Source organism: Haemaphysalis longicornis, unplaced genomic scaffold (assembly GCF_048455015.1).
Source record: "Haemaphysalis longicornis isolate Haplotype H1 unplaced genomic scaffold, Haemaphysalis longicornis Haplotype H1 scaffold_10, whole genome shotgun sequence".
NCBI classification, from domain to species: domain Eukaryota; kingdom Metazoa; phylum Arthropoda; class Arachnida; order Ixodida; family Ixodidae; genus Haemaphysalis; species Haemaphysalis longicornis.
Genome location: NW_027526204.1, coordinates 69,807,706 through 69,822,430, shown reverse-complemented (window position 1 = coordinate 69,822,430; position 14,725 = coordinate 69,807,706). Strand labels below are relative to the sequence as shown.

The 14,725-nt window shown below is 46.5% G+C and overlaps 1 protein-coding gene across 4 annotated transcripts in view; it reads right to left on the bottom strand.

The window, feature by feature from the left end:
• LOC144158704 (uncharacterized) overlaps positions 1-14,725 on the bottom strand; it is a 48,785-nt gene that overhangs the window by 22,309 nt on the left and 11,751 nt on the right. For 2 of the 4 annotated variants that reach the window (XM_077689756.1, XM_077689758.1), the window contains exon 5: positions 12,917-13,023. In XM_077689756.1, the coding sequence (XP_077545882.1) occupies positions 12,917-13,023 (107 nt within the window). The other 2 variants (XM_077689759.1, XM_077689757.1) reach the window with 2 other exon arrangements.

Genomic DNA, 14,725 nt, shown 5'->3' with positions numbered 1-14,725 from the left:
TTATATAGTTTAAAAGCAGCCTGATGTAGCTTCCTTTTGGAAAGTCTTCGTATATATTAAGTACTATAATTTCTATGGCTACATGGTTTTTTAAAATCCACAAAAATATGTGTTTTTAGAAATGAAGTGCACAGAAATGCCCGCAATGAAAATATTTATGCAAAGCAACATTGACATGACAGGAATTTGAGTGAACAGAAGGCATACACCATGGTGGCCTACAGCAGCCATGAATGTGGGGCCATCTCTGTGTAGCCATTGTGATCATGCGATGAGTTCACTTAGTCCTGGATTACAGACTTTCAAACTGCAGCTAACCATCTTGCAAGGAGCACCTCTCATTTAGTTTCCCATAAACTTCAATGCTCAATCAAAGAATAAAATTGGTGGTCACACCATTTGTCTTAGTCAGTGTGGCACCGTTTCTGTTTCTGTGTGATTGCACTTGTTGGACAGGGGCTAATACTCAGGTGTTCTCCTTACGCATTCCATGCTCAGGTGGTGCAGAGGCTGGTGAACCACTCCCGGCACCTTTAAAGGAGCCATGAAGACAAAATACAACTTTTTTTATCCGAAAGAGTTTGTTTTATTGTGCCCCCAGCGCTTGTCCGGATACAAACGATGCTTTATTCACTGAGAAATTAACCTATCTAAGTTACAATTTTAATTCTTTGCTAAATCGTGTGTTTTTGCGGTCTGCAATGACATCACAGTAACCGACCGCTGTGCAGCCAAGGGTTCCTTGATTCACGCGTCCGTCGTACAGGGTAGAGACACGCATACGCTGATGCCGCCATTTTGGGTCACTCGCTCACCACCAAAGCAAGTCATTGTATCAAAACCGCACTAAAATTATCGCCGGTTTACTGGCGAAGTTTGAGTCATCTTATCTGTTTCGCTTTGCTGGGTCTCGTGAGAAACGAAAAGAACAACGTGTTGAGCACGCTCACCCAATTGCGGCGGCACGGGACCATTCAGAGTGTCTCCACCCTGTACAGCGACACTGGCATCGAGGTACCCTCCGGCCGCATTCGCGCATTTGTTTATGTTACTAAACTTACATGGCACCGTGGCAAGCCGTATTTAAACCTGGCTTGTTTTTGTTCTGGGAGAAAATAATCGTTCCGTGAGACATGGTGCTCGCTCGACAAATATGGCCATGTAAGACACCCTTGCTTGAGTCAAAGGGCCGGTGTCGTTTGAGACAACCCCAAAGCACAGCAGTGCTGTGCAGTTAAACCACGCATAGTGCGTGCAGTACCAACAGCAGTACGCATCACTACTTCTATGTTTACATGTGCTCTCGTAACTTGCACTGTTTGTCCTACCATTCTCATTGCTTTAAAAAGAATGTGCCCTCAATTTAAGCACAAACTGCATGTTCTGCAAGCTTATAAGCTCAGCCTAATTTGCGTTTGCTTTTGCCGGTCTCCGCCAATAGCAGAGAAGTATCGTATGACATCATAGGTTCTGTTGCGGGAAATGAGCGAGTGGGTCGCATGGCCATTCCCTTTTTTCCTAATTGTATAGCTTATTTGAGCGAAGTTTACGCTAAAACCGGTGTCAGTATGATTCTAACGAAGCCATCTTTTGGATGAACAAAACTTGTGTTTTGTCTTCATGGCTCCTTTAACAGCCAACTACTAACCTCATCGTAGCTCTGGACAGAGTGAGAAAAATTCACGCACCACTGCCACTACTCTGCTCTGTGTAATGTTTGTTCAGCACTCAAACACTTGTTCATCGCTTGCATCTCCGCACACCACAAGAGAGGTGTCTATGCCAGAAGGTGGCTTGCAGTCCTCCCTATCTCTCTAGCAGAGTCCGAAAAGCTCTCACGCCCACAGCCGGTGGACATTCCTCAGTGTCACCGACTGTGGTGCCTGATTGATTGATTGATTGATTATGGGGCTTAATGCGCCGACACTTCACAGGCGTTGAGGCGTGCCGTAGTGGAGGGCACGCCACATTTTCACCACCTCGTGAAATCTCGAGCACATGGGTTATGCTTTTCACCTCCATCATAAAAGCCGCTGCCACGGCCAGATATAGAACCCGCGTCCATGTGCTCAGCAGCACAACGGCTCAGCCACTGAGCCACCGCAGCGGGTGTCTGTGGTGCCAGGTGGTGCCGCAGCAGCATGGTGCTCTGTTGAACCAATGCCTGAATAGACTTACAGAGTGCCTGCCCTGTGTTTTTTGTCACATGCATCCTCCAGAGGGCCATGAGCGAGTCCGTGTTCATTTCTCGGCCCGTATGGGAATGCAACAACCACTACACATTTAATGAAAGAAAAGAACAGTGCAAAAAAGCACACAACCACAACGTAGAGATTAATCGCAAACAGAGTGCAGTGTCCGTTCGCTCTCTCTTGCTGGTGTTTGGTAGTTTTCACACTGCCTGTTTCCTTTGAAAGTGTTCCAACTCGCGCAGCCCTCCATTTCCGCGGCCCAATTACCCTACATCTCAATGCCAGTGCACTGCCAGCCCGCAATACCCCACTAGAAGAAGGGGAAAACTGGAAGGGTAGCATACGCTGTGTTTGTAAGCTGGACTTGAAGAGGTGTCTGGGTTGAACAACAGTGCAGAAGCCAGCACACTTTCCGGCGTTGCTGCTTCACACCACAGTTGCGAGCCTCCAGCTGATGTAACAGCGACGAGCAAGAAAATCTATACACAACCCGGCAATGCACTCCGTTGCTTTCGCTCGCTTGTGGGATGCTTCGGGCCAACCAAACACGAGCGACGGCGACGGCCCTACGCTGCGGTTGGTTCGGTGGCCTATGTGTAGATTTTTTTCCCTCGTCGCTGTCGCCAACGCTACGTGTATGCTGTACTCTTGAGTTACGTTCTCCGTGTCGCCGTAGTTGCATGTGGTTACCCAATCCGCACGCAACCACGGCCGTGGTTTTATTCTGCCGACGCTACTGTGGCGGGGCATCTGCACATTGTCTAGCGCTGAATGATGTTGCAGCTTCGAACGTTTGCTTCAGGTGCCTGCAGCATGTTGCAGGATCACTGTCGCACAAAATAAACCTGCATTGGCAGCCCCCCCATGAGGGTTCGAACGCAATCGGGGTCGTCATTTCCCAACCACGGCCGGGAACGGCGCCTGCTCCCGGCAATGTTGCGCGTCCACCCGTCACTGCGACTCGAAACAACGGCGACCGCAGATACAGCGGGCCCCGAGGGGTCGGGAACACAGGAAAATCGACAGTTGGGCTAGTTGCTGTTGATACATCGTTAAGTAGCGCTTGAAACAGGACGAAAAGAAGAAGACACATAGCGCCGTCGTGTGCGGACACAAGCGAAGGCAGACGCACCTTTTCAGGGGTTCCGAGAGGGGAGGAGGCGACGAGCATCTTTCCCGAACTGTGTCTTCCCATGCCACAACTTTCACGCACGCCGGATCGCCAGCGTTAAAACACTGCACGCAGCAAAGCGATTCACCCGACAGAAGAAACAGAACTAGGAAAGCGGGCTGAGAACCTTCAAATGAAGCCACCGTCTCATTGCCTCTGTAGCATGCATATGGCACAGTGATCCGTATGACGCTCCACCCGCCCGTGGAGCGGGGTGCTCGAGTGCCACCTGGGATTAGCGGCGCTGCATGCGTACGTTGACATTGCGTTCGACGGTTCCGTCACTTCGCTTACGTCCGGGATGCGCAGCCCCGAACTAGCATTGCCCTCGCGTTCATCGTCTCATGGCAAAATCCTCCCTGTTCTGTGCTCATGGTGCATACCCACACAGGCCCGCGGATTGGCCGGGAATCGAACATGAAGGTGGTTAATGCGCCCGCTTTCAACCAGTTTTAACTGAACAGTAGGTAACTAACCATTCACATCAAGAAACAGCGTGTGATTACAAGATGGTATAAATTGGTGAATATTTGAAAGTTTAGGTTTCATTTTACAAAATGTACACGCAGTAATCAAAGCTAATGCTATGGCTCGCGCCCAAAGCGGCGTACAAAATATCCCCCTCCCCCCGTCAAAAAAAAAAAAAAAATGTCAAGGTTTGGAAGTGCAACGTACGCTGGCAGCGCCCTCAATCCTGGATGCCACTCGACGGCTTCTCTCTCGACTAGAGCAACTAGAGTCCCTCTAGGTAAACGCTCAGGTCGACAACGTTTCGTATTTTCCTGGCGAGTGGGACAGAGAGAAAGTGTTTTATAATCAGGTGTGTGTGAATTTCGTCTTCAGGGGAAGGAATATTTCGGAGACATGTCGGCGCACAACCTCGCCCCCCACTAACGACGTTGTGTGTGCCTCTCAAGACGCCTGGGAATCGTACGAGCTACCGTGAAAAGATCTCCGCGGTACTTGCGACAGGTTTGCCCGCCTTGGCCCGTGGGTGTTTCTCGTATCTCCTGCCTTACCCTGTGACGAAACGTAGCTTTGTTCGGCTTGGGTGCACTTTTTCGAGCAGCCCGGCTGGCTTCGTTACCTTCTGACCCCCGTCGTACGCATTCGTGCCGATAGTTGATGGTCGGAGTGACATATATCAGCACCACCTCTCAGGCTCCACTATCGGTCATGGTTCAGTCCCGGCCAAACCGCTTCCGCTCACTGACTGACCAGCGTCACTGCTAATAATTGATAGTGACGCTGGCTAGTCAGTGAGCGGAAGCGGTTTGGGCGGTTGAGTAAAGATCAAGTCAGTCTGCTCCCATCCAGTACACCAATCCTCGCTGGTGTCGTTTTGCAACTGCAACTGATCAGTCTGTCTTGATTTTACCCAGCCGGGTAGGGGGGTGATTTGGTGACGCCTCCGAGGACCTTGCCGATATTTCATTCGAACTGCCTACCGTCGATTGCCGATCGTCATTGAATCCGAAAAAAAAAAGGAACTGTCTATGTTGCCGGCAGCCGGCAAAGTAGGCTGCGTGGATGGTTGCCTGCACTTCACCCCCATTGGCTAGCTGGAGTCATGTGACCAAACTGCCGGCATTTATCACTGCTATTGTCCCGGCAGCCGGCACAGTAGACAGTGTGAAAATTTGCCGGCAGCCGGCACAGTAGTCGGCGTGTAAGTTTTCCGCCAGCTGAGTCAGCAGACCGCGTGTTTGGGAGAAACAGCAATGCTTGCAGCCAGTATGGTCCCCCGACCGGCCCCCGAAGCACCGGTTTTTTCTTCGGGGAAAGGTGGCAACCCTAGGTGCTGATGCCTGTCAAAACTTTGGTTTCAATTGCACTGGCTTGTAGATGTAGTATGGTTGAAGTTGCTGCTGTTCTGTTGGCTTCAGTACCCCGATTTAGCACGCCCTCCCAGTAGCAGCTCAGAAGGGGACGGTAGGCAATTCATAGTAGTGGCCGAGTTTTCTTAGTGTCATGTGTCAAGGGCACCCCATGAGAGATGCACCAAAAAACCCTGGCAAAGCAAAGGCCACAAATTTGAACTGTGCCCAGGATCGCACCAATCAAGGAACGGCGCGCCGAAACACCGCGGCACCCGAAATATGGTAGCTCACGGGACAGCCAATCCAAGAACGCCGCGAAGGAGGCGCCATGATCACCAAATGTAGACAAGAAAAGGCAGACAGCCAATCAGCATGTGCCAATGAACCAGGTGGTGGAAGTAGCCTGGGAGCTTCGAGGAACGAGCACGGGGCCGCAGCCCGGCCACCGTCTATGCCTACCAAGCTTGGGCAGGAGCGGGCCGACCTCGCATCCGCTGCGGCATCCTAGTCGCACCACAAACCTGCATATTGTGGCCCCAGTGGCGGCGGTCGGGCACCTGCGGCCAGCAGCCATGATCCCTCGACCTTCGCTTCGACTGCCCCGAAGGGCTACGTTCGTTCTGGTATCTACCTACCTGGGGACCTCCAGTGGCAGCGGCTACCACGAGGGTAGCCACCAGGGAACTAATTTGGGACACGCAATGCCAACGCCGTCCACACGACGACCGAGCGCACGAATGCTGGCATCACCACGAGACGACGGCTACCACCACATTGCGGCCACGCAAAAATGGGACACGTCAGCGCTGACAACCGGGGTAGGCCAGTCCAGTAGGGATACGTAATGTAGGACACGAGGGACTACTCAATAGTACTTCAGAGAAGATGATGAATATTCGTAAAGTGTGGACGGGGGTCCTTGGATTGTACTGTAAATGGACTTTATTGTAGCGAATTTCGTGTTTCATTGATTGTGTGGGGTTATATTTAGTTAGGGGTTTCATTGTTGACCGATTTGGTGTCGTTTGTAGCTAGTGTGGTTTGCTGTAGGGTTCTACGGGTGTTTGCATTAAAGGCATGTTTTGTTAAACCCGTCAACGGCTTTCCTCCGTCCATCTCTCTAAGCTGGTCGAGACAGCTCACCATGTAATGTGCCGCTTAGAACTGAAATTTTGGTACCAGCCTTTAATGCTTTCTGAGGCTGTGCTAGACAGTCTGTACCAATTTTTCCGCAAGTCTGTTTGACTAAGGATAGTGCAAAGAGAGCTAGTTGTATGAAATGTCCAAGCTTGCAAGAAATCATTTGAAGGATAGTAAGTTGAATCATCGGCACTGCCACAGACTATCGCTTCTGGAACGCCAAACCTGACAGCAACAATGCCTTGATGAACATGTGGTCGTTGCAAAGCACCTTTCTAACAGGAAGCAGGAATCACAAGCTGTATTACAGACAGGAAGCCAGCTGAAAGATGGAATTTATTCTAGTTGTGAAAGCATAGCTTGACTCCGTGATTGTCACCTACAATGGACACTGGCCAACCAAATGATGGAAAATGAAAAATTGGATCTTTTGAGTATGTCATCATGAAGTTGCTATAGCTTCTATGTCGACGCAGTGACCAGTCACTACTTTGCATTGTTCCAAGCCTGACGTGTCAGCTAAACTGATGTGTGGTAAGAATGTCAAGGGGTCTGAAATAGCGAGGTGCCCTCCTGGTACATACACAAGCTGTACGTCACAACTTTGAAATTGTAGAAGCAGCTATTGGAGTCCAGGTGTGACCACACCAGTCCTTTTTGCAAAACCCATCTATGGCGTGTGCTCAGTGTGGACATTGACTTGACTGGATTTAATGTAAACACAGAAGTGTTCGGAGACCAACACAATTCTCATTCATTCTTTTTTTATTTGTGCAGCAGTGAATGATGATGTGTATGCAACAGGTTGCTTGTTTTGGAGAGCTACACCAAGTACACCTACACTGACACCTGCAGAGACTACGATGGACTTTTTGTCATCAAAGGATCTTAGCACGTAAGCCTTGGTAAAACTCGACTTAAAGATTGATGATTCGATCCATATTCACATTCCACAGCCTTGTGGACTTCTCTTCAGAAGACCGCACTTGTGCAGTCTCTATTGTAAAGGTCAAAATTTGGCCATAAATGTGATAATCTCCATGAACCTGAACAACTTGTCATGTTGGAAAAGGTTTCATAGCCATGATAGTTTGTACAAGCTTCAGGCCATATGAAAGTACTAGTGTAACTAGGTGCTCTGCATAGCAGAGACGTGACTGCAGCTTTATCTTGGGAGCATTTAGCTTAAATTGCTCTGATGGGCTGGCTCAAGCACTTCTTGAAGAATTGTGCTGTGCTCACGTAAAGTTTTGGAGGCAATGAGAATGTAACCCAAAGTAACAGTTAGCAATAGAACCCCTAAAGATGTCGATGGCTCATTCAAAGAGCTCACATGCATACTTGAGGCTGAAGGGCGGTCACAAAAATTATCTAGTGTTTTTAGAGTTGCAAGTGCACAAAGTTTCAAGCTGGACTGCTGCAATTTCATATGCCCAAATGCTAATTTGGCATCCAACACTTAGCCCTTTTTGGTAATTAGTTCTTTTGGCAAATTAGTCCTTTTTGGTAAGATGACAAGTCATCACCCCGCTACAAAGGGGGAACCAATACCAATCATCACTGTGAACATGGTGCGTTCCCTCAGATAAGCTAACAATTCGTCATTTGTTGATGTACGGCAGTGCTCGACAACCCAGTCGGTTGGTTCTGTGACCCTTGCAATGGTGCATTTTTCCTCCGTCGTTTTGGTGCTGCAGTAGTTGGCACAATATATTTTTTGGGACTAATGCTGACAGTTCTTGGTGGGTTGTTGGCACAGTGCTGCTCCATTGTTTGTAGGCACGTCAGCTGAAGTAGTACTTCAGTCATGGCTACTCAGAGTGAAGTGGCATTTAAATATATTGCCACTTCAAGATTTAGGCGGGTCAAGACGTTCACAAAGCATGCCGTGTTTATTTGAAAACTTCCTCTAACCTTTTCGAGCTCACAATTAGAGGCCATGTATACACCATGCCAAAAGAAGTCCCAACTCAGTAACATATTCGTAGTTACGCTGGTTAGCTATAACAAGTAAATATAAATCACGCCTTTGAAATACAGGCAATGCTATTTAGAACGCCTAAGTGTGGCATATCTTGCTAATTTATGTACACAGAACAGACAGGTACTATCAGATGTTAGTCGGGAGTAGTAAATAATGGCCATGGGGCTTCGCCCACTGTGCAACATACTGCGATATACCACGGCGCTTTGTAGAAAATCTTTCTTGACTTTGAAGACAGCTTTTGATCAGTATGGCAGTTCAAATGATTCGCAGGCTTTCTTAAAGTACACCTTTTCTAACAGACATTGCAGAAACACCATTTTACCCCAATGTTCAATTGGGGCTCTTTATAGGTTGTGTTTCACAGCAAAGTATTTTTGACAAATGGTGGGATAAAAGTGAATCTTTCACGATTAGCCTTCTTTCTGGTCTGAATGTTTTACCCACCTTCCAGCTGTTTCTGTCCGAAACTACTTCGCTAGTTTCTGGTACCGCGAAAAAAAACAGTGTGCAACAAAAACTCACAGGATGTTTATTTTTTCTCCTGCATTCTGTGTGCAACTCCTTTACCGATATTTGAGCTCCGTGTGAAAGCGTTTAAAGCATTCTCCTGGGTGCAGGCCAGGGTTGTTACTACAGGTTTTACAGAAAAACACAGTTTCCCTCCTGCCTCCTTTTGTTTTTCTATTGCTGCACACGGCACAGTCCTTGCTGCTTCCACCTGGGAGCTTGTAGATGAAATGGCTCCTCCCATTTAGCCTTTCCTTGCACTCCATATGTGCAGATTGGCACCGCTTTTTGGCATGGGATCCTAGGTTCATGACAGTGAAGGGAAAACGAGTGAAATCAGGCACATTATCTCTATACATCTTACAGTCCGCAGCATATGGTCAGGCACTGTTCTCTCGTGTCAATAGAGGTGCTGTATCCACTGCCGTCGTGGTCTTCATCACTTACTTCTGTCGAATCGCTTTCATCACTATCTAATGGAGGTACGTATATCTCTTCCTCACTAAAGCCATCATTGCTTTCGCTAAATGCACCACTGTGCAATGCATGCAGTAAGCGGCCATGCTTCTCAGCGAACAGTGCGCAAGTGAGAACCTGGGATTCAGAAGAGAGAGAAAAATCAGCATGGTGCATGTGCCACGCTATTAGAGCTATTGTTGCCGCTCTAGTTCGCCCTCAAAAAAGACAGATTACAAATCTTTTGGCAAATAAGGTAGGTTATACTGCGAAAAATTTCGCGTTTTTGTTCATTCGGTAGTTCAACAATGTTTTGCCACACCACCAGTATTGAAGTAATGAACTCTTGCTTTATTATTTTTGTTACCAAGGTTCCCTTGTCAAGTATTTAGGTAAACAATGATGCCTGCCAATATAAAAAGTCATGAAGCGATGAATGTACTGCAATGTCTTCACTGGCATCGTAAAACTGCCACCCTACCGGAGACTCGTGTTGCAACATTGTTTTTACTCATTCTGCTAAATGTAGCCCCCTTTTTCCTTTCCTTACCGGTGATAAAATTTTTCCAACAGTAGCTAGTTTTTTTTAACAGAATCAATTCCATGCAAAGTACCGTGTAGCTGCCATGCCATTGCTCATGCCCCTACAGGCCCCAATTTTAGCTTATCACCTCGTGTCGGTTGTGTGGGGGAAACTTTCCTGATGAAGTTTGCGCCGAGTAAAATCTCACGCGGCAGGTCATTGTATGTTCATGTGGCTGAACTATACGGAGCGAAGACATGGAGCCCGCCACCGCGTCGCATCTGGGTTGCTCTCACTGTGGATTACTGACCTCCATCACGAGAATAAACGGCAGCGCGAGTCATGGGCGTTTCTCCTGCTGAAATATTCGTATTTAGTTTCCAAAATCATCAACGGCAGTACAAAAAGAAAATTATGGTAAAATTTGAACAAAAGAAAGGACACCCCGGGAAGATTACAGCTAAGCTATCGACCTTTAAATCATGATGCCAGCAATTTAACTTGCAGCAACCTCAGCAGGTGGGGTCTTCATGCGAAATACAGCCTGTCAAACTAGGCCATGAATACATGTGACTTGCTGCTTCTGGTAGTGTCTTGTAGCTTTCTCATATTTGAGAGGCCCTGCACTTGTACAACTTTCCCTCCCATGCCGATCTTGGAGACAGGCCCCATATTACTATTAGTACAAATAATGTTGCTGGATCACTTTTATTTAAAGGAGACTCACCAGTTAACATTCCTGTGACCCGCGGACTTAAAAACCATCGTGCACCAGTAGGAAAAGTTTTGCAGATCACTAAAATGATCCAAACAGCCTAGTTTATTTATTTTGGACATATGTCACTTCTGTACTAAAATCAAAACTGTCTTTCAAAACTCGCACTTGCTACACAGCTAGCCCCATTTAGTGAAAGCTAAACGAAAATGTATTTCGCATTCAATTTTTATTTTAGTAAACAAATTAAATATTTTTAAACGAAGCAAAGAAGGCCATTACAGACACCGGCATGTATCTGTAGAACTTTTTGTATCTGTACATGATGCTTTTTAAGCCCTAGTCATGAATTACTACGTCCCATAGGAATGTGATCTTGTGAGTCGCCCTTAACCTAATAAAAGCTATCATATACACATAACTCGGCGACACTAGCCACGGCAGTTCTTTTGCTGGTGGCTTGAGCAATCAGATCCGCTCAGGCTTAACCCGTTGCAACCTCATTTTCCTCACTTGATTTCTGATATACAATCCTTTTTTCCCCCTGCCGCGCATCAGGCAGGTGCCGCCGTGCATTGTTCGTCGAAATTCCGTTGCTTCATCTATTCTGGCTTGTACTTTTTCGCCCACCGATGCGCCAACCGGCCGCACCAACAGAGTATCTTCTTACATCGGCCGTACTCGTCTCTCGCGTAGGCCATTCTCGCTTCCTGCTAATTGTTCAGTCAACCGAGAGCCTCTTGCCCATCGCGACCACGAAATCAGCCTTTGTGCAGTCGCCGTATACTTGCTTGCCGGTGCCGTATTGCCTCGTGTCAAGCAGCCCTGGCTCTCTTCGAATTTGCCGTCTTTGTCTCAGCAACCCAGAGCTTTTTCAACTCCTCGAATTTTGGGAACACGTGAAAGCAATTATCCCTGCAAGAGGCATGAATTACGCTCACTTGCGTGAGGCCGCACTAAAAGGGCTACTGAGGAGAGACGACGGCAGCAGTGGGAGTCCTGACTGTAACGTCACTTCAGGAAATTCGCCGCAGCGGCCACCAGTTGTGGCAGCACTTCGGTAGGTGCTGCGTCAGCTGGAGTGGCGTTTTCAACTAGCTTTAATAAAACATGCACTCGTGCAGTGTTTAAAATTACGTCACAAAAGACTTTAGTAGTGTATACAACACATTAAAACAATTTGGGGCAGGTAAATTTTGGTAGCAGTTTGCCTTTTAAAGTGCAATATTAGTGACAACTTAGATTGCCTAATAATAAAGCAACTGACACACAAGTGGGGCTCCTTTCAAGAGTGCAATCTTTCATGAGTAACTTGAGTGGCCTGTGCAATCTTTCATGAGTAACTTGGGTGGCCTATTAAATAAAGCTCCTCTGAGTGATGTACACATTTAGGGAACCTCAACAGAGGAAAATCTTTTGTCACGAGCTGGAATTTTTCGGTGAACCTTTTTGGACAGATGCTATATATGTAGTTCCTTTTCAAGAGTGTAATTTTCCATGAGCAGCCAGGTGAGATTTTCTACTAAAGCCTTTCTGACAAACACTACAAACAAAGGGTTTCTCTGCAGAGTGCAATTTCAGATGACCACTCAGGTGGGATTTTTGAGTAAAGCTCTTTTGACAGATGCTACACATGAAGGGCCTCTCGCCGGAGTGCAATTTTTCATGACCAATAAGGTGGTCTTTTTTAGTAAAGCTCTTCCCACAGGTGTTGCATACGTAAGGCCTCTTACCAGAGTGTAACATTTCGTGACCAACAAGATGGTGCTTTTTAGTAAAGGCCTTCTGACAAATGTTACACACATAGGGCCTCTCACCAGAGTGTAATTTTTCATGACCAACCAGGTGGGCTTTTTGAGTAAAGCTCTTCTGACAAATGCTACACACATAGGGCCTCTCGCCGGAGTGCAAAATTTTATGTTTAACCAGGTGACCATTTTTAGTAAAGCTCTTGCCACAGGTGCTACATGTATAAGGCCTCTCCCCGGAGTGCAACATTTCATGACTAATGAGATTATTTTTTTGAGTAAAGCCCTTTTGACAGATGCAACACACATAGGGTTTCTCTCCAGAGTGCAGTCTTTCATGACAAACCAGGTGGGCTTTTTGAGTAAAGCTCTTTTGACAGATTCTACACACATAGGGCCTCTCTGTAGTGTGCAGTTTTTCATGTTTGCGCAGGGCACCTTTTCTAGCAAAGCTCTTTTTACAGGTGCTACAGGCAAAAGGCCTCTCCCCTGAATGCCCCTTTCTATGAGCATTCAGGGTGGCTCTATGAGTAAAGCATTTTTGACAGATGGTACATAAATAGGGCCTCTCCCCGCTGTGCACTCGAATGTGGCTGACCAGGCTGCGTTTTTGGCGAAAGACTTTTTGGCAAACATGGCAGGTGTAGGGCTCCTTACTGGCATACACTTTCCCGTGGGTGCTCTGGTGGTAGCATTGTTGAGAAGATGGACAGAAACAAAGCTTCCTTTTGCCCAGGACTTTCTCGCTGATAGTTGAAAAACTCCTAGAAAGACAGTCAAACACAATGTTAGGATCAACTGCACGAGGAGAGTGGGAGAAAACAGGCTATTTCTGGCGAACAAATCTACAGTAGTCATACAAACACTCCAACAGGGCACACAGCATAGAAGTCTTAATAAAGGTGCAAAAAATGTGGAGTTTTGAAAGGTTTTCCAGGGCCTTTTAAGTTTATGATTTCTTGTACTTTAAAATAAACATGAACATAGGTCTTACATACACAACTGCCATTACAAGCCTAGTGTTTCATAATTTAAACGCTAGACTTTCTTGGGTTACTTAACTGAGCAAATTTCATTTTGTTAGTCACTTGATTGAACTGCCCAGCAAAGGCAAAAAATGGTGAATGCTTAAGCATCAGACATACAGACAAGACAATTTTCTAAACTATTAGAATAGCTGTCATGGCTAACACAAGTCCAGATTATTTAGTCCAAGGAAAACCTTCGGTATGTTTCAGAAAACTAAACGACACAGAACTGAGAGTAGCAGCCTTCTTTTAAGAGGTCGTGAAGATATTTTGAAGAAAATTGTCTTGTGTTGGTATTTAGAACAAACTGTGGAACCACGATAAACGAACTGTGCATAGCCATTTCACTGGAGGATATCGGCAAATAGGTAGAAAAATGCAGTTCGAGTTTCACCGACGCTTTCCTCTTCAAGTCATGATGTGATGTCATGTTAAGAAGTTAAGCTGACAATCATAGCTCCCAGCTCGTCTGCACAACAAGTCGGCGTACAGCGGGCTCGCAAAGGGTCAGATACAGCTACTACAGCGGTGTCATGATGAGATTTTCCTGGAACAAAACGGGCAATGTCTGATGTCTAATACGGCTGATCCACATGGCCAAACTCCCAGTCAACAACGTGGGTGAGTGGCGCAGGCACAAGTAACCAGTAAACTGGGTTCTAATATTTCATTCTGCACACTGGTACTCTTGCTCAAGCTTGCCAACGTCTGTCTCGCCTAGCCTCTAATGTGAGTTACGTGAACAAGAACTTCCTGACCACACGAGTGAAATGACCAAAAGCTTAAAATGGGAATTTACTACCTGAACACCTTTATCTAAGGAACTTCGAGTAGTCGGAAGTTATACACCAACCCATTTTTTACACTTCGAGCGTAAAAATAACGAGCGGTGTTGCCAAACCCCACCATCACTCAGTTAAATTCCTTTCCTTGTTTGCAGTTAATGTTAACGTTGGTTAACACTGTTTTGTGAACTGGATATGCTCCCCTATGGCTTACTGTAGAAGCCTTCAACAATATGTTGGTGGCTAAAGCTTTCGATAGATGAGAATTTATGAAAAGCCGGAATGCTGGGCTAAAATTAAGAAGAAGCTTTTATGCCAGTTTTCAGCTGTGTGCGCTCCTTACATCTCTAATTTAGAAAATAAACTGTCTGGTCTGACTTCATTGCAGACTGACCATTGGCTGGACAGGGAACCATATGCGGGCCACTTTTTTTTGTTGCTTGAGTGTCTTTGTGCTGTTTAATATGAGAAACGTAATTCTGAATAGAATTCTCCAAAATAACATGAACTTCAGGAAGGAAACTGAGTACAAACAGCAGCAGAAGGTCTGAGTTCTCCTACAATGGTAGCCAGACCTGAAGCAACTGCACTGCCGGTCACATGAATGGAAAGTGTTCATGGTCGCCAACAAAAGGATGCAATATTTTTAAAAT